Source organism: Coenobita brevimanus, chromosome 102 (genome assembly GCF_032717465.1).
Source record: "Coenobita brevimanus isolate Jiangsu-jjx chromosome 102, ASM3271746v2, whole genome shotgun sequence".
Classification (NCBI taxonomy): Eukaryota; Metazoa; Arthropoda; class Malacostraca; order Decapoda; family Coenobitidae; genus Coenobita; species Coenobita brevimanus.
This window is the reverse complement of record NC_137055.1, coordinates 16,106,201-16,127,029: the sequence shown is the minus strand read 5'-3', so window position 1 is coordinate 16,127,029 and position 20,829 is coordinate 16,106,201. Positions and strand designations below refer to the sequence as shown.

General features: G+C 43.1%; 1 protein-coding gene across 1 annotated transcript in view; it reads left to right on the top strand.

Annotated features, from left to right (window-relative positions):
- LOC145415396 (prolyl 4-hydroxylase subunit alpha-2-like) overlaps positions 1-20,829 on the top strand; it is a 77,627-nt gene that overhangs the window by 16,617 nt on the left and 40,181 nt on the right. The window contains exon 2 of the mRNA XM_080284680.1: positions 13,866-14,036. Coding sequence (XP_080140806.1) covers positions 13,866-14,036 — 171 coding nt within the window. The remainder of the gene's footprint in view (positions 1-13,865; positions 14,037-20,829) is intronic.

Here is a 20,829-nt window from a genome sequence, read left to right as displayed (position 1 = left end):
AGGTGGAGGAATGCAAGCAGACAGTTCAGAGGAGCAGTGACCATTAAAGTAGTGATAGGAAAGAGATAAAGATGCAACAGTGCAGCGAAGAGACAGAGGTTGAAGGGAGTTTAGTAAGAGGAGGAGAGTTAATGAGACAAAAAGCCTTTGACTCCACCCTATTGAGAAGAGCTGTATGTGGGGAGCCTCCCCACACATGAGAGTTGTACTCCACACAGGGGCGGATAAAACCCCTGTATAGAGTCAACAATTGTGTAGGGGTAAAGAAAGAGCAGAGTCGGCTTAGCACACCCAATCTCTTGGAAGCAATTTTACAAGAGATGTAATATGATCTTCCCAAGATAAGTCCCAAGTAAATGAAACCCCAAGCATGTTCAAGGATAATGCAGGATTAAGCTGAATATTATTAAACATTAGTAGGTATACCTGTGGAAGATTTTGTTGGGTTGATAGGTGTAAGAACTCTCTTAGATGCATTAAAAACAACCATATTATTTTTACCCCAGTCAGAGATACGAGCCAAGTCAGACATTACCTGTGCCATAGCCTCATCCCTTGTTTGTTGAAGTAACTGTTGAGATGGGCGTTGTGGGAACCGAATGGAAAAGTGAAGGGTGGAGTCATCAGCGTATGAGTGGATAGGGTTAGATGTACAGCTTAGAAGATCATTGATGAATAAAACGAAGAGAGTTGGTGATAGGACAGAGCCCTGAGGAACACCACTGTTGATAGATCTAGGAGAAGAACGATGGCCGTCTACAACAGCGGCTATAGAACGACCAGAAAGGAAGCTAGCGATGAAGGCACAGATAGAAGGATAGAAACCGTAGGAGGGCAGTTTGGAAATTAAAGATTTATGCCAGACTCGATCGAAAGCCTTTGAGATGTCAAGTGCAATGGCAAAGCTTTCGCCAAAGTCCCGAAAGGAGGATGACCAGGAGTGTGAAAGGTAGTTGAGATCGCCAGTGGAGCGTCCCTGACGGAACCCGTACTGACAATCGGAAAGAAGGTTGTGATAGGAAAGATGCCTTAAAATTTTTCTATTGAGAATTGACTCGAAAACTTTTGAAATACAGGACGTTAAAGCAATTGGACGATAGTTGGAGGGTTGGGAGTGGTCACCCTTCTTTGGGACTGGCTGAATGAGAGCAAACTTCCAGCAAGAAGGAAAGGTACAGTTGACAGACAAAGGCGAAAGAGTTTGCCTAGGCAGGGTGTAAGCACAGAAGCACAGTTCTTGAGAACAACAGGAGGGACCCCATCAGGCCCATATGCCTTGTTAGTACTGAGGCCAGTGATGGCAGAAAATACATCAACTGAAGAAATTTTAATGTCAGCTATGAGTGTCACGAATCAATTCGCGACATTTCCTTTTTGTGAGAAGCCACGAACTATTAGTGGAAAACTCACTGTGTATCGCTCAGTTAACCGTTTCTCTCTCCATTTCGGGGTATACTTTTCAAATAATTCGTCACCGTTTTCAAAAAGTGACCGATTTAATGCACGTCACTAAGTGCGCTACTGAGCGATACAATTATTTCTTTATCGTTTGCCTCTGCTTCCCTCAACCGTTAGCCACGCCTTGCGTCCTGCCCATTCAATGTATTTGAATTCAGTCTTGTGTTTGCTGTGACGGAGAAAGGGTCTGTGCTCAGAAGTGGAGAGGTCAGCTAGCACCCCAAGCTCCATTAGTACAGTTAATCCCAGTACTCCACCCCACTCCTCGGGTGATACATAGTATTCATCGACTGGTATTTCCTTTGTGTATTTTGTAGTTTTAAGAGCTTAGTTAAGGTGTTTTTCCCTAGGCGTAAGTATTTAGCTTCTGTGTGAGTGAGCGAGTGCGTCTCATTTAATTTGATTTGAAATGTAATGTTAAATTTATTTTTGTAATCAATAAATTTAACAGTTCTATTTCTTGAGCTTAATGTAGAGTAAAAATCTTGTTTCATTTCTCCATAATTAAGCTTATTTTCCATATAGCTCCTAGCTTGCATAAACGTTTGCTTTCATAACTGGTACTTAGACCAGTCTTGTTGTATTAACTTAAAATCCGTTGTGCCAGGAGTTAATGCATCAGCAAGAACCTGATGTTATTATTATTAGTATTAGTTATTTATTGTCAGGGGTGATGTAACTTTCTCCAGAGGCTAACAGTACAGTAATTCAGCAATTGTGAGTAATTAGTCTCTGCTGTGTACTGTTGAGAAAGTTTATAAATTCTCGTTCTTAGAGAATCGTGCACAAGCCAGCGTAAAGTAATCGTTGCTTGATGTAGCAAGACAATCATTGTCTCTGCGCTTCAATATTATTGAATATAAATATCAATTTAAATAATATTTAACCATTTATATCAAAATTACCGTGATAATATAAAAACCCCGTGACAATTGGCGACCTCATTCCAGGATATTAACTCCTAGCTCTAAAGCTATTCACGAGATAGTGCTCACTCATTCATATATAGGTATTTATCATTAAAGTTTATAGGCACAAGCTTACTGGTGTTTACCCTTAATTTAGCAAGTGAATTTTGCTTTATTAATCAATAGAGTACTTAACTCTAGTTTATTCTTGGTAACGCCACACGATTTTATTCGCTCCTGGGAAGTCGGCGTACCCATTGTGTTTATTATTGAGTCTTCCCAGTCATTTACATTTTTGATTTATTTTTTGCCAGTTAACTGGATAAGACTGGTCACCACTAGCTTGTGTCTGTACTCTATACGTGTGTTTATTAGTATTCGTCGCTAAGCAGTCAGTGCTCAATTTCGGGTTGCTTAATAAATTAGCGCCATGGCTACCGCTGTATTTGTACAGGAAGCCAGAGATATGGGTCTCACAGACCCAGAGAAAATACAGAGTTACGTTCTCTCACGGTTCAATTACGAGCAAGAACGTGAGAAAGATGCTCGTGAAGAGCGTAGGATTCAGCGCGAATACGAGCGAGAACAGCGTGAGGAACGTGAAAGAGAGCGTGCATATGAACAAGAGCAGCGTGAGAAAGCGCGAATACGAGCGGGAACAACGAGAACACGAACGTGCCGAGCGAGAAGCACGGGAAAAACATGAACTTGAAGTGCTGAAGCTCAAGCGAGATTCCTTGGCTTCAGACACGTCTGCTGCAGTTGGTCCAAGCTCCACGAGCTTTCTCCCTGCACATGTCCTGGCGACCCCACGCATCAAGCTTCCTTCATACAAGGAAAGCGAGCGAATCGAGCCGTACATAGCTCGTTTTGAGGACATGGCAGACATGTATCAACTGGATGAGGCAGCTAAGCGGCTTCAGTTTCTTAGTTTATTTGAGGGCCCCGCCCTCGATATTCTCCACAGAATTCGTGGAGACAATCTCACATATGAGATGATGAAAGCTGCACTCATTAAGGCGTATGGTCTCACAGTAGACGACGCCAAAGTTCAGTTCATGCGAGCTCGTCTCCAAGACAAGGAGACAGCTGTTCAGTTCCTTGATCGTCTCACAGCTTACTTAAATGAGTGGATGGAGAAAGATGAAACTCCTTCCACGCGTGAGGGGATAATTGACCTTATGCTGCGTACACAGCTAGAGAGGTCGTGGCCTGCTGAGCTCATAGCACAGCTTAAGATCTGCCAGGTGAAAGATGCCAGCCAAATGGCAGAAAAGGCTGACGCATTCTTTACTGCATACGGGTATCAAGCTCGTAAGCAAAACACCTGGAGTAGAAAAGATACTGCCAAGTCTGGGAAGCCGTCTCAGACTGAATCCCAGCACCAAGGCCGTTCTCAGAGTAATGGTCAAGGTCCAAAACCGCAGTGGAAGGACCAGGGGCAAAACACTCAGAAACCTGAGTGGAAGAGGTACAACAAGTACCCTAACCAGCAGCAGTATCAGCCACGCAACCGACCGACGGGACAAAGTTTTTCACCACCAACTCAAAAGAGGCAGGAAGCGAATGCAGCCTTCATTCCTCAGCAGCAGCCTGGTGGTCACATCCCTACCAGTGTGGGTACTTCCCCACAGTTCACTAGTCCCACAGTGACAGTGAACCCCCCTCCACAGATGGCCAATGTTCCATCTCCCCAATATAACCTTCAAGGCACAATGTTTGCCACATCAATTCAGCAGCCTCATGAGTGGCTAGCTGCTTCCTCCACAGGCCCTCCCACAGGTGACAGTACCTTCCTTGTTCAGCCAGGGTTTGTGGGAGACATTCCTGTGAAGGTCCTGAGAGATAATGGTTCCTCAGGTTGCTCTGTCAAGCAGAGTCTAGTTCGGCCTGAACAGTATACAGGTCGACAGATCCATGCAAAGCTTATTGATGGATCAGTGAGATTGTTCCCTGAGGCATGTATCCAGGTGGCATCTCCATTTTATACTGGTACGACACTTGCAGTTGTCATGCCAGAGCCTCTATTTGACTTAATAGTAGGCAATATTCAAGGAGTCAAGGATAGTTGCTCCGATGATGACGCTACTCAGACTTCGGCTGCTGCGGTAAAACGAGCCATGACTGAGGCTCCAGACTGTGTCACCCCAGTGATCATTGAATCGCCGCAAGATCTGATGTGTAGTCAACTTGTTGTGCAAGAACAACATTCTGACCCGACACTTGCTACCGTGCGGAACAAACAAAAGGGTCGAGTGATTAAGTATTCACGGGGAGGTCGAGCCAAGTTCCTTCGTAAACAAGGACGGCTCTACCGTGAGTCACGAACACCCGAGGGCGAGGTTCGACTGCAGTTTGTCATTCCCGCCAAGTACCGCCTAGCAGTGTTACAATGGGGTCATTGTTCAGCCTCAGGAGGTCACATGGGCAAAAGGAAGACCCAGGGCCGTATCCGAGCTGACTTTTTCTGGCCAGGGATGGGACGGGACATAGATAGTTTTGTCCGTTCTTGCAGTGTGTGCCAAAGTATCACCACTAATCAGGGACATGCCCTTCCTGTGCCATTTGTAACCACACCTGTAATCTCTGAGTCAGTTGAGAGACAGGGTAGTGGTGAAGTGGGTGCAGACCTGACGTCTCGCCCATTGGCCCCACAGGACACATTATGTCCAGGGCCTTTACATACATATTATGTACCGTAGGTTAAGGGGGAAGTTGAGAGGCGACTTGAGGCTATGGAAGACCCAAGTTTGCATAAGGATTCTCAGCTTCCCGGTACTAATAGAAGTACTGTAGGTTAAGGGGGAAGTTCGAGAGAGAACTCCGCAGTGGCGACTTGAGGCTATGGAAGACCCAAGTTTGCACAAGGATTCTCAGCTTCCCGGTACTAATAGAAGTACTGTAGGTTAAGGGGGAAGTTCGAGAGAGAACTCCGCAGTGGCGACTTGAGGCTATGGAAGACCCAAGTTTGCACAAGGATTCTCAGCTTCCCGATACTAATATAAGTATTGTAGGTTAAGGGGGAAGTTCGAGAGAGAACTCCGCAGAGGCGACTTGAGGCTATGGAAGACCCAAGTTTGCACAAGGATTCTCAGCTTTCCGGTACTAATATAAGTATTGTATTGTAGGTTAAGGGGGAAGTGAGAACTCTGCAGAGGCGACTTGAGGCTATGGAAGACCCAAGTTTGCACAAGGATTCTCAGCTTCCCGATATTAATATAAGTACTGTAGGTTAAGGCACAGGTTGAGGACCCGTGTGCGGCTCGAGGCTATGGAAGACCCGAGTTTGCACAGGGATTCTCAACTTGCCGACCATAATCGTGTGCTATAATTAATGGCGACCTCGAGTGTACTTTTCATAGCATGTACTGACTGCTAGCCAGAGAGAGTAATTGTAACATAATAAGAATTTTGTCTCATTGACACTTTTGATGCTCCACCTTAATTGGTTTTGCAGGTTCAGCAATGGGTGTAGCAGTTTTGCTGTGCGGGCCAGCTGATCGTCTGCCGCACGCTGCCGCCTCTTCTCCTCTGCCTTCGTCGTCGCCATATTATTTACTGTGTCATTTTACACGTAGGTACAGTTACACTACAACTGTCACACCTACACCGCGTATTACATACACCACGCTACACAACAATTAGTTGTCAGTGTAAATGTAGCGAATTTTCGCTCAGTTTGACCTGAGTACAGGATTTTCACCGTCATCACGGAGTTTTTCCCTCAAGCTTGCTTCTATTAACGTAAATACGAGGTTTTTTCACTCACTGGCGACTGCGATTTTCTCCTGTAGCAGGATAGCACACACACCACAGTGTGAATCTTGTGTGACTGAGTTAGGATTTATATGTATGTATATTGAAATCTTTCTTCTGAAGGAAGAAAGATTTAATTTTCATGGGGCGTAATGTCACGAATCAATTCGCGACATTTCCTTTTTGTGAGAAGCCACGAACTATTAGTGGAAAACTCACTGTGTATCGCTCAGTTAACCGTTTCTCTCTCCATTTCGGGGTATACTTTTCAAATAATTCGTCACCGTTTTCAAAAAGTGACCGATTTAATGCACGTCACTAAGTGCGCTACTGAGCGATACAATTATTTCTTTATCATTTGCCTCTGCTTCCCTCAACCGTTAGCCACGCCTTGCGTCCTGCCCATTCAATGTATTTGAATTCAGTCTTGTGTTTGCTGTGACGGAGAAAGGGTCTGTGCTCAGAAGTGGAGAGGTCAGCTAGCACCCCAAGCTCCATTAGTACAGTTAATCCCAGTACTCCACCCCACTCCTCGGGTGATACATAGTATTCATCGACTGGTATTTCCTTTGTGTATTTTGTAGTTTTAAGAGCTTAGTTAAGGTGTTTTTCCCTAGGCATAAGTATTTAGCTTCTGTGTGAGTGAGCGAGTGCGTCTCATTTAATTTGATTTGAAATGTAATGTTAAATTTATTTTTGTAATCAATAAATTTAACAGTTCTATTTCTTGAGCTTAATGTAGAGTAAAAATCTTGTTTCATTTCTCCATAATTAAGCTTATTTTCCATATAGCTCCTAGCTTGCATAAACGTTTGCTTTCATAACTGGTACTTAGACCAGTCTTGTTGTATTAACTTAAAATCCGTTGTGCCAGGAGTTAATGCATCAGCAAGAACCTGATGTTATTATTATTAGTATTAGTTATTTATTGTCAGGGGTGATGTAACTTTCTCCAGAGGCTAACAGTACAGTAATTCAGCAATTGTGAGTAATTAGTCTCTGCTGTGTACTGTTGAGAAAGTTTATAAATTCTCGTTCTTAGAGAATCGTGCACAAGCCAGCGTAAAGTAATCGTTGCTTGATGTAGCAAGACAATCATTGTCTCTGCGCTTCAATATTATTGAATATAAATATCAATTTAAATAATATTTAACCATTTATATCAAAATTGCAGTGATACTATAAAAACCCCGTGACAATGAGGAAGTCAGAGGGGGGAAGTGATGGAGGAAAAGCACCGGAATTGTCTAAGGTGGAATTGGAGGAGAAAGTCTGTGCGAAGAGATCTGCTTTATCAGTAGAAGAAATAGCTACAGAAACATCAGAGTAAAAAAGAGGAGGGAAGGATGATGAGGAAAAATTGTTAGAAAGATTTTTGGCAAGGTGCCAGAAGGAGTGGGAAAAATTCGAGTTGGAGAGTTGAGAGCATTTAGTATGGATGAAATTATTTTTAGTAGAGCGAAGAACAGACTTAGCACGATTCCGGGCAGAAACGTAAAGATGATGTGATTCAGGGGTGGGTTGGCTCTGGTACCTTTTGTAGGCCCTCTCCTTGTTGTGGACAGCATTAGAACAAGCGTGATTTAACCAAGGCTTTCTTGCGTTATTCAAAGGATATGAGAAAGGAATGTATGCTTCCATGCCTGAGAGAATAACCTCCGTAATGCGCAAGGCACACTCAGATGGCTCCCGGCCATGGAAGCAATAATCATTCCAGGGAAAATCAAAGAAGTACTGCCTGAGGGCCTCCCAGTCCTCGGCTCCAAAATGCCACAGACGACGTTTCCCTGGAGGATCCACAGGCTGTACCGGAGTGATAGGACAGGTTAAGGTAATAAGGTTGTGATCGGAGGAGCCCAATGGATAGAAAAGATTAACAGAGTAAGCAGAAGGATTAGTTGTGAGGAAGAGGTCAAGTATGTTGGAGCTCTCTCCAAGGCGGTCAGGGATACAGGTAGGGTGCTGTACAAGCTGCTCTAGGTCATTAAGGATAGAAAAGATGTAGGCTTGTTCACCAGGTGGATCCGTGAAAGGAGAGGAGAGCCAAAGGTGGTGGTGAACATTGAAATCTCCTAGAATGGAGATTTCAGAGAAAGAAGAAATGGATAGAATGTGTTCCATCGTAGAAGTAAGATAGTCAAAGAATTTTTGATAGTCAGTAGAATTAGGGGATAAGTAAACAGCACAGATATATTTAGTCAGAGAATGACAGGAAAGCCGAAGCCAGAGTGTAGAGAATTCAGAAGAATCGAGTTCAGGAACACGAGAGGAAGATAAATCGTTGCATATATATACACAACAGCCACCTTTGGCTTTGAAATGAGTTTAGAGAAAGTATGAGGATACAGAAAAGGGTTTGCTGTCAGTTGCCTCAGACAGCTGAGTCTTAGTTAGAAAAAGAAGGTGAGGTTTAGAGGAGGAGAGGTGGTGCTCAACAGAGCGAAAGTTAGAGGAAAGGCCGCGAATGTTGCAGAAATGAAGAAGAAGAGAGTCAGACAGTGGTTCCAAGCACCTCGAGTCATCACCGGGAGATGGGCGGATGGTGGGGGCATTTATGGTCCCCCCCCCCTTGGGGACTCCGAGGCTTGGTGATGAGACGCCATTTTAGTTGAATTTTGAATAGGAAGTGTAGTGTGTACTGTGCATGTAGTCTGGTGTAGATAGGTAGAGAAATTTGTACTGGAGAGCATGCTGGCCTACTCTCTGTGTAACTGAGACACTGAAAAAGTTCAGCAAAGGGGGATGGTCAGGAACTAGTCCTGAGGGCTGATGAAACGGGAGCTCCAGCACTCCCTGTCATCAGCTTTCCATCCACCTCGGGAGTACTGCCCTGCTCGACTGGTGCTACAGTCTACTCCTCTGAGTAGACTGGCAACGGCAGAAAGAACGATTTTTTTGTATTTTTCACATTTTGACCTGTAGAAGCATTATTAACCCTCTCGCACACCATACGTTTCCATTAAGTTTCAGTTCCATGCACAGAACGAAAACCTCGCTCAGGCTGGCTCCACGCAAGCAGCAAGGGAAAAATTTCTATGGCCCGATTTATCCCCAAAAAGTACTTATATTGTTATAAATCACTTCCCATCATCTTCGATGATGTTTATATTATAAGATATAAAAAAATATAAAGCAAATGAATAAATGTACAGAAATGAAACCTGAATAAACCTTTACGTGAAAACTAGCTTCTCATAGCTTCCCAACATCACCGTGAAAAATTTTTCCTGTGACGCACAGCTGCAAAGGACATGTCTATATGCAGAATTTCACGATCTTTCATCTGTGAAAGTTTCAAGTCGATACGTCCAACAGTTTTCGAGTAAATTAAAAAAAAAAAAACGCCTAAAAACATTTGATTTGTTTCTTATATTGTATGTTGTTAGTGACACTGTAACAAACATATATGTAAATTCTATCCAGTTTTGTAGCCCAAAGGTTAAGGAAGCCCATGATATAATTCACAGTGTTATAACCATTATTGCTATGGAGAAAATGAATTTTGTAAAGTTACGATGGGTTGAATGCGGTTTGCGCTGTGACAGCACGAACGCTCAGGCCCGTAGGCTATGTTCGTCTTTCGTAACGTTTCCCCATTATTTTCACACATATGTTACTTTGCTTTACAAAAGTATGCATAGGAAATCATCAGCTTCATCAAGCTTTCTTCAGATTTTTTATGCGACCTACAGTATACTTTACGAGTAAAATGACGGAGAATAGCAATGAAATGCACCGCATTTTCCCTATGAGAAATATATAGTAAACACGCAATTTATACCTTACAATACAATAGTAAAAAAGCTAGACAAATAAGCTGGTTACTCAAGTCCTCTAGCAGTGTTGTAGTGTTTCTTGAAAGGAGATGGAATTGCAGAGAGGACGACAGGTACGATCACAGCTGGAGTATGTGTGTGTGAGTATTTGTGATGTGTGAGTGTCTGTGTATGTGTGTGTGAGTGTCTGTCTGTCTGTGGTTCTGTGCATGTGTGTGTGTGTGTGTGTGTGTGTGTGTGTGTGTGTGTGTGTGTGTGTGTGTGTGTGTGTGTGTGCGATGTGATTTACTGCTGTATGCTTTCATCAGTATGGTGGTCTCTGGAAAGGTGAAAAATGTCGTCTGAGTGATGGCAGTAAGAGTTGTAGTAACACCAGTTGTGGCAGTGGTGAAAGGACCAGTGGTGGCAGTGATCAAAGGAATTGTGGCAGTGATGGTGCTACTACCACTCTCTACAGTGCTTATCACGGCAGCTTTGACCGCAGGTTTGCCCTGATCACTTATAGGGTCATATTTCACCCTTGCTCTCCTGCTCCTCATTCTCTCCTCCTGAACATATTCACTTTCCATTTCACATTCATTACTTTCTTCACTCTCACTTCCACTGAATAAGTATTTCATGTAATCATTCTCAGATAAGTCCTTGTGAGACATTTTTCAGGTTTAGTGTAATGTAACAATAGCAAGGGAACGGTGAAAATCAGTTAGGAATTTTCAAATCTTGCTTTCTCTGAAAATATATAAGAAACAGTTATAAACGTCCTTCACAAGCACACTGCACTATATACAACACAGTATCACTATGCACATGTGAGATATGGACGGTGCCGTAGCAGCCAAACACGGGTTTAAATGCCCGGCCATGCATTCACACACCCTTTCAGCCTGACTGATGGGACAATACTGAGCTAAATATAGGCCGCCTACCTTTCCGATAAGCTCCCGGCTGTTGCCATATATTTCCCCTGGACCTGGCAACCCTCAGCTTTGACTTAACAAAATTTGATGCAAATCCATCCACAGGAAAAGTTTCTACGACCATTTATAGGGAAGTTGCATCATGTTGCATCATCAGTTACTCTTCATATTGCAAGGCTTATGACTCGTGGTGCGTCATCTTGCATGAGGGAGTTAATGTGTGCAGAAAGCTCAGACTTCTTATGGTGCAATCTTGAGGTCATTCCCTGTCGGAAGTGTGCCATCCATTTTCCCTCTGTCCTCTAGTTTTTGAGTGGCAACCCTGCGAAGATTAACCTCAGCATCCCTAGCAACTAGTACGAGTTTTCAATAATGGCCCCCTAGTTCCCCAGCGGCTCTATGGAAATGCATGAAACTTTGCATGCTTATTATTCTACAGTACCCTCACATCCAACACGGTAATATTGTCATGCACGGGTCCTGTGTTGGACCAAGAATGTGTTGGACAAACAACAGAGCTTATGGAGAAAAATCAATTATGTCAGCAACCCTAGGAAAAGTCACCTTAAATTTCTACCATATTCCTATACATATATTGGTACTACCGTAATTATAATAAATGGTACGGTACTATGAAAGATAACTAACTTTTTAGGATAGTGTTGGTGGGCTTGCTGGCCTTGGCGATGTCCATATTCCTCTCCCCTTTCTTCTTCCTCTCAATGATTTCTAGCTTGGTGGCCTGAGGGAGGTGCTGCCGCTTCTAAGGGTTCTCAGAAGGCTTCCTAGGCATCGTGAGCAGAGTAAAGTACAGTAGCAAGGGCAGAAAATGCAGCGAGAGAAAAGCACTGTCCAATGAGAATTATGCGACTGAGTGGCTCTGTGGCAGAAGAAATTTAAACAAAACATCACGTGAGAGCAGAAGCGTTTTTAATTGGGCGACCATACGATCAAGTCATGATAGCGGTCAGGGGAGGCTACTTGATCGAAAGTTTTGATTGGTTGTCAGCATCATGGGAATGTCCAGTATGACCATATTAGACCAGGGGCGATCGTGCTAGAGACGAACTCTGCGGATTTCGCCCACTTCTCGGAGCTCCGTCCGTATTAACCTAACGCACCTGCGTTACAGTAATTAAAACTTAATAAATTGTATTAATTTTTTGCACTCCGTCCTGGACATGAATCGTGCTGGACAAACGGATGTTGGATGCGAGGGTACTGTACAATGTTCTATTGTGCACCTATGTGCCACATTGGCCAGGTCAGGCTCAAAGGCCATCCAGTGTAAAAATGGTGAAAATAGCTAAAATCATGACTATGCTCTTGCCAAATGCTAAGGCTCCGAAGATTATTAAGCCAGGGCCATTATTCTTGAATGGAATGTTGCACTGGAGTACCTCCATACAAAAATGATATTTAGTGTCGAAACTCACTTCCAGTCACTAGTGCCACCTAGAAGTTGTACCTCTGGTGAGTCATTCTGTGAATCTCAAGTTCCCTAGCTCCACAGTGGGTGGATGGAATCGAATAAAACTTTGCGTGATTGTATATGTTAATGAATATTACAAGTATGCTTCGTACATCCTTGACCTATATCTGCCAGATCAGGGGTCAAAAGTCATCAAGTGCATAAATATGAATAGTGCTAAAATTACAATCTTGCTCGCACAAAATGCTAAGGCTCAGAAGATTATTAAGCCAGGGCCATGATTCTAGGGTGGAATGTTGCACTGATTACCTTCTTATAGAAATTACTTTTAGTGTTGAAAATCACTTCCAGTCACTGGCACCACAGCCTATAATTTGTACTTTGCATGTACCATTCTGTGAATTTCATGTCCTCTAGCTCCACAGTGGGTGGATGGACTCGAATGAAATTTTGCATGCTTTTAGGCGTTGGTAAATACCATAAGTCTGCTTCATACAGCCAGGACATTATATCTGCCAGGTTAGGGTTCAGTGGTCAGCAAATGCAAAATATGAAAATCGCTAAAATCACAACCAGGATCACGCAAAATGCTAAGGATCCGAAGGTTATTGACCCAGAGCCATGATTCTTGGGTGGCATGTTGTCCTTCGATATCGCCATACAAGAGTGACTTTTCATACTGAAACTCCTTCCAGTCGCTGACAAAACTTGGTTCACTTAGAGCTGGCTATCATTGCCTACTGGCTTCTTTACACATTTATTAGTTAACGTCAAATAAATTCATACAGTTCGTGACAAACTTCCTCGTTGTGTAATGGCATGATGTTATCCATTAATCCCTTGAGGAAAAACAGTTTTCATTCATTTTTTTTTACCACCAAACGATTTTACCCAGCTAAACTTGAGAAATCTCTTAACAAAGTTTGAAACTAGATAATGGCACAATGATCATTAAGTTGTACTTCCTGCATTAATTCAACTTAAGACTGCCAACTCTCCATACAAAAGGCTGAACTGTACTGAGAGGGTAATACGGCAGTATGAGGGTATCAGAAATAGCCTTGGAAATTATGCATTTATAGTACTGTCATAATCTGCCATTGAGCTATATGAAATAAACTGCAAAATGAAGAACATTTCTGCTAAATAAAGGTGAACGAATTATAGTGTGGCCTGTGTATTTATGTAAGTTTTGGCACTATCTGTCCCCGTGTGAGGCGGTGGTGTGCTCGGCCCGAAATCAAGAGGCCCTGGGTTCGATTCCTGTGCCAATCACTCGACTTTTGAGTAGGGTTTCCTTAGCCCCAGCTTGTCTGCACCTGGAACTGATATAGAGACCTAAATTTGTAAATTAACAGTTGTGTAATGTTGTTCAGGGAAATGTTGTTGGGTGCTTTCCTTAACAGACATGTTTATGTGTTTGCAATTATCCCTTGCCACAAAATATTGTGTGAGAATGTTAGGTTAAACCTCGACTATTTGTTTTTCTGTAATCCAATTCCTCACTAACTGTTCCTTATCTATCCCTCCCCTTCCTTCAGAATTTGCCACAAGCTTTACAATACTTTGGGCTAATATACTGTCACTCATCTGTTTCCCCCCCTCACCCCTGTGATAGGGATGTTGTCAGCAGCCAGAGAGGTGCGCGATCGTGCAGCAGAGACGGTAATGCCGGTTGAAGGAGATCTGCACGGCGCCGCCTTGGCCCTTAGCCGGCTGCAACAAGTGTACCGACTGCCCATTGGTTCCATTATGGGCGGTACACTCGCTGGTGTGACCTCAGCTATCAGTAAGTGTTAGCACTGGGGAATGACAGTAAGCTATGGTAACTAATGAGCGTAATAAATGTTAATAATGGGTTATGCTACTGATGGGTGCAGCAGCTGTTGGTAGGGGGTCATGGTAACGGGAGGGTTCAAGTGTCTAATGCAGCAATTCCCAACCTGGGGGAAATTTACTGAGGGAAAAACAAATCACTAGCAATTAGCCGACAGAAAAAAAAAATTCTCATAGAATGTGGCGATTGACTTCAAACTTTATTTTCCTGGTATCAACACTGAACATATTTCAATGAGGTTGTTGAGGAACTCATTCATGTGCCAGGTGGATGATGTCTCTGAGGGAATGCAGGATGAGTTCTTGGCGCTCACACATGACTTTTCCACCAATGATGAACTTCGTGCACAAGACCTCGAGGATTTCTGGCTTCATGTTTGCGGAGCATACCCACAGCTGAGCACCAACGCAATGAAAATTCTCATTCTGTTTTCCACAACTTATCTGTGTGAATCTGGTTTCTCTACTTTACTCACAATCATACCCAATGCACGAAACCATCTTGAAGTAGAATGACATGCATTGCGTGCTCTCTGCTACCTCCCCTGACACTGAGGCACTGATCAGCAAGAAGCAATTTCAGCCATCGCACTAAATGACTAAGTCACAAGTAAAAAAAGGAATTTTTTATTTTCTATTTATTACGGTTTTTGTATTATTAGGCAAAAAAAATTGTGTTTTGACTTGTTTTTTTCCTTGTCTATATGAAGGGCGAAATCCGAACAGGTGAACTGGCTGAAGGGGGAAAAGACAAAATAGGTTGGGAACCAGTGGTCTAATGGGTGTTAGTACTTGATCGAAGCAGTTGACCATGTTACCAAGTCATTCTTGTGAGTGATGGTTATGAGCCATGCTAGTTGGTTATGGTGGAGGGTGAGCAAAATTATTCTCTAATGCAAGGAAGAATATAAAAGACAAATATATAAAAGACAAATTCAAGATCCGTTCATTTCGAGATGTCTAGACACATTGCATTTAGAAGAGTGAAGGTCATAAACAGAAGGAAATAGAGTGTTAGTATTGGGTAATGGTAGCTTGTAGTAGGTGCTGCAACTGCGTGATGTCGCTGGTTATGGTAACTGATAGGTACCCTTGCTAACAACCAGTCGTCTAGCATGGCTACTATAGTCCAAAACATGTAAAGCAAGATAACTGCTTTATATATCTTCAGCCACCTCCTGGAGGTAACAGTCTTTGTATAAAACTCATGGCCTTCACACTGACAAGTTCCTCGACCTGCTTATCGTATTTAAGAACGATTTGATACTAAATAGTAATAATACTGTATATTTTCGAAATTCATATTTGTAGAACAAAGGGAAAACAGAGTAAGAAAAGAAAGAGCTCTCAGCTTGAATATTGCTCACCCTTGTGGAATGGATGTGGAGAGGGTTGCATTAAAACTAGACAAAATTCAGAACAAGGCTGTTAGAATTATTAACAACCCTGCCATTACAAATAAACTACCTCCCCTACAAGTAAGAAGGAATGTTGCCTCCCTTGCATTATTTCTCAGATATTTTTATGGCAAATGCTCAGACGAAGTTGAGTCCATGGTGCCACCTCTCCATGCCTTCCCTTGTGCTACACAGGCATCTGGTAGTGCTCATGACTGGAATGTCACTCAGCCATATTGCAGAACTTCTGCCTATCAGAATTCTTTCATTCCCTGTACTGCATCTCTTTGGAACTCGCCTCCCCAGAGTTGTTTCCCTCCAAACTTCAACCCACAGCTGTTAAAGTCTGTTACAGATATTTTATGAACAGAGGACATCAGTAATCTGGTGTATGGATTATTTTTTGTATTCATTTGTTTTTCCTTCCTCTGTTCTGTTATTATATATATATATATATATATATATATATATATATATATATATATATATATATATGTGTGTGTGTGTGTGTGTGTGTGTGTGTGTGTGTGTGTGTGTGTGTGTGTGTGTCTGGGAGAAAATGCAGCCAGATAGACAATTTCCTGGTCAGGAAGGGTGATGGAAGGTTGGTGAAGAATGTTAAAGTTAAGTGTGTCCAGCAACACAAGGTATTGTATTATGTGACATGGTGCTTATTGAGCGGATGATGAATAAGAGTACCTAAACACCTAGGAGGAGAATATGAAAGTTAAAAAATTCAAGCAGTAAGGGATGCCTTCTATAGGGAGATGAATAGTGTGGTGGCTGAATAGAGAGCAGTTGACTCTCAAGCACAACCCCTTGAGAGTTACTGATTCAGTGTGTTGATGGACAAGGGACCCACCAAGACATAAAGTAACTTAGTGGTGGTATAAGGATGTAGAAGCTGCAGAAAAGGAGAAAAAGCAGGCTTTTCCTGGAAAGGAAAAAGCGTGGTAACAAAGAGGAATACTTGGCTGGCAAGCGTAAGGCGAGAAAAGAGTTTTACAGGGCACAATCTGAGTCTCAGAGACTTTTACTTGATAACCTAAATAGTGTGAAATGGAAGAATATGATATTTAAGGTGGCAAATCAGATGAAGAGGGAAAACAGGGATATCAAAGGTAACCAGTGTGTGAAGACTGATGAAGGAAAGGTAGTGGTGAACAGTGGGGATACTAAGGACACCTGGAGAGAGCATTACAACCGGTTCTTGAATGAGGAGCTTGATTGGGAGAGGGAATGTTTGGAGTCAGCAGATCCAGTGTGTGGCCCTTGGCCTTTGATTGACGCTGTTACTGTGAGCAGGGCAATAGGCAGGATGCAGGTGGGGAAGTCAACAGGTGTGTCTGGGTTGGCTGCTGAAATGTTGAAAGCCTCAGGAGATATAGGAGCGTTAGTCACTGACTTGATAAAAACGATCTATATGAGTGTGTTGTCCCAGTCTAGTCTACTAGACTAGTGCAGAGTGTTGCTGATGTTTGTGAGCATTGTACATTGAAAGTAAATGTAGAAAAGAGTAAAGTGATGGTCATTGAGAGAGAAGGTGGCTCCCAGTGCGATGTTACAGTCAATGGAGAGAGACTGGAATTGGTGAGAGAATTGAAATACTTGGGTATAGTGATAGAAAAGAGAGGAAACTGCAAAAGAAGTGGAGAGTAGAGTGACACAAGGAAGAAAAGTAGATGGTGCAATGAAGCTTTGATAAGAAACAGAGGCTTGAGTGTTGCAGCTGCACGAAACTTACATTAAGGACTGTTAGTGCCAACTTTACATTATGGATGTGAGACTATGGTGTGATATGAAAATGAAAAGTCAAGAGTGAGAGCAGTGGACATGGGACTGCTGAGGAATGTATGTGGAGTACAGAGAGTGGATAGGTTATGAAATAATGGGATTCGTGACAGATGTGGAGTGAGGATGTCTATAGACACCAGAATTGGAGAGAGTGTACTGAGACGGCATGATCATGTGGAGAGCAAGGATAACATAAGTGTGATGAAAAAGGTATATCTGAGCGAATTTGAAGGAGGCAGGAGGCAAGGTAGGCCAAGGAGAGGTGGAGAGATATGGTGGATGAGTGTGTGAGGAAGAGAGGTTTGGAAGTCGGTGAAGTTAGGGAACTGACAAGAGATCGAGCTGGCTGGATGAATGTTGTGAGAGGTGCATATTTGACACCCCTTCTAAACCTAACAGCGTCCAGACTGACTCTGTCTTAAACGTCTCTGTAAAGCTACAGAACGTGGTGAATGTGTTTGGCGTATCAGACAGAGCCAAGATTCCGGGGCTTCAATGGTGAGCGAATGGAAGCGTGGCCCATTGGATTAGGCAAATTTGGGCTGTCTGAACATTGCCACTCCTCACCCAGCCCTGGGGTGGGAAAAGAGGTCCGGATGATGATGGTGATGAAAGGAGGTCCGGATAATGATGATCATGATCATGATTATGTGTTGTCCCAGATGATTGGCTGAAGAGTGTAATTATAAATGTGTACAAAAGGGATGAGTGGTGCCCTAGAAAGAGGAAATAATAGAGGCACAAAGCTTTTGGATCCAATAATGAAGGTAATGGAGAGAGTTCTTGAATGTTTGATTGGAGAAAAGTGAATATTGATGAGATGAAGCTTGAGTTTATGCCTGACAAAGGGACCACTGATACCATATTCATTGTTCGACAACTTCAGGAAAAATATATAGGAAAGAAAAGGGATCTGTACTTTGTTTTTGATAATTTGGTGAAGGCCTTTGACAGAGTTCCTTGAGGGGTGGTGAAGTGGGTAATGAAAATACCTGGGATCGAGAAGTGGCTGGCTAGGATGGCTATGGCAACGTACGAGTATGTGGGTACTAGCACCCAGGTAAAGGTGAATGGAAATTTGAGTGATGAGTTTTCCATGAATATTGGTGTGCACCAGGGGTCAATCATGAGCCGCTTGTTGTTAATCATGGTACTTGAAGCCCTCTCACATGACTTCAGAAATGGACTCCCGTGAGAGATGTTGTATGCTGATGATTTGGTGTTGATTTGCAGAGAATGAAAGGGAGGCGGATTAAAAACTTACGAAGCGGAGAAATGGTATGAGGCACAAGGGCTTAATAGTAACTGCAGATAACACAAAATTGATGGTATCTAGGGCTGGTGGCAGTACTGTCAAAGAAAAGGGAGAGTGGCCATGTGCGGTTTGTCACAGGGCATGGGAAGCAAGTCCATCTTGTGCAGTGTTTGTGATAAGTGGGTGCATAAGAGATGTGATGGTATTAGAGGTAGACTGCGAGATAATGCTGATTTCTTGTGTGCGATGTGTCGGGGAGAGTAGGTGGAGATTTTCAGGCATGAAAGGATTGATCTTGTTGGTGCGTCTCTTGAGTGTGTGGAAGAGTTTTGTTGTCTGGGAGACATGTTATGTGCAGGAGGTGGGGCTCTGTGGCTCTGTGGCTTACGTGATGAGGGGTTGAAAGAAGTTCAGGGAGCTGTTACCTCTCCTGACATTGAGAGGGCCCTTCCTCCGTGCTAAGGGATCTTTGTATGTGGCATGTGTTAGGAATGTAATGCTGTATGGCAGTGAGACCTGGGCAGTAATTGAAGAGGATATTCGTAGTCTCAAATGTACAGAAATGACTATGATTAGGTGGATGTGCTATACGTCCCTGAGTCCGAGGCCTGGGGGGAGGGGGTACTAGGTTTACAATGGAAGAGTTGAGAGATAGGATGGGACTGGGGTGTACTTGTGTTGTGATGAGGAGAGGCAGATTGAGATGGTTTGGACGTGTGGAGAGGATGGGGGATGATAATTGGGTGCAGAAAGTGAGAAGTACACTGGTGGACATGTGTGCTGGGAAGGACTTTGGCAGTAGCTAATACCCTTTTCATTCACAAGATAATCTAAGGTCTATACGGTGAGTAATAAGGAGGATGGAAGGTGAACTGGATGAACGTAAGGCAATGATTGATGACTGTGTGTGTGGATAATCAAATGAGATGATCTGTGCTTGATAAGATAGTGTCTGGACTTTCGGAGAACAGATTGATCAGAAAATAGAGGTGCAGAGCTGTTGGTGAACAGAGGTAATGGAAGACAGGAGGAAGCAGTTGTTGCAAAGAGGGTAGAAAAATGAAAAGAAAAAAAAGAGGTGAAAAATCAGGGAGAACCTTGGGAGAGACGGCATAGATGTGAGGTGGAGCAGATGAAGGAGGTGCAAGGTACGTGTAAGTTATTCATGAAAGAAATCTGTGTTCCATGTGAGGTACTGTATTGTGTGGGATGAATAATCATCATAATCATCATCACAGGAACAGACTGTAGCACCAATCGAATAGGTCCTTACTCCCAAGATGGATGGAATGCTGATGACAGGGAGAAATGGAGCTCCCGTTTCATCAGCCCTCTGGACTAGCTTCCGACCATACTCCTCTGTTGAACCTTTTCAATGTTTCACTATCACAGAGATTAGGCATGCATGCCCTCCAGTACGAGTACAAGCTCCTCTAACCTTCAACACCAAACTACATGCACATTACACACTACACTTTCTGTTAAAAGAAAAAATTGGTATCTAAACACCAAGCCTCAGAGTACCCAGGGCGGGAGACCATAAGAGCCCTCACCATCCGCCCCTCTCCCATTGACGACCAAGCAAGATGCCTGGAACCACTGTCTGACTCACTTCTTCATTTCTGCGACATTCGTGGTCTTTCCTCTAACGTTCTCTCTATTGAACAACACCTCTCTTCCTCTAAACCTCGTCTTCTCCTTCTCACTGAGGCTCAACTGTCTGATGTGAATGATAGCAGACCCTTCTCTGTATCTTCCTACTTCCTCTATACTCACTTCAAAGCCAAAGGTGGCTGTTGTGTATAATTATGTATGGAACACCATATCTTGCTGTCATGTTCCTAAACTTGAATCTTCTAAATTCTCTGTTCTATAGCTTTGGTTATCCTGTCATTGTCTAACTAAATATATCTGTGCTGTATACTTATCCCTCAAATTCTTCTGACTATGAAAACTTCTTCCACTATCATTCGTCTATGGTGGAATAGATAATATTAATTTCTCATTTCTCTGAAATCTCCATTCGAGGGGATTTCAATGTTCACTACAACCTTTGGCTTTCCTCTCCTTTCGCTGAGCCACCTGGTGAACAAGCCTACATCTTTTCTATCCTTAACGACCTAGAGCAGCTTGTACAGAACCCTACCTGCATTGTTGACTGCCTTGGAGAGAGTTCTGACATACCAGACCTTTCCCCTACAACGAATCCTTCTGCTTGCATTGTTAATCTTTTCTGTCAATTGGGCTCCTCCAATCACAACCTTATCACGTTAACCTGTCCCATCGCTCCAGTAAGGCAT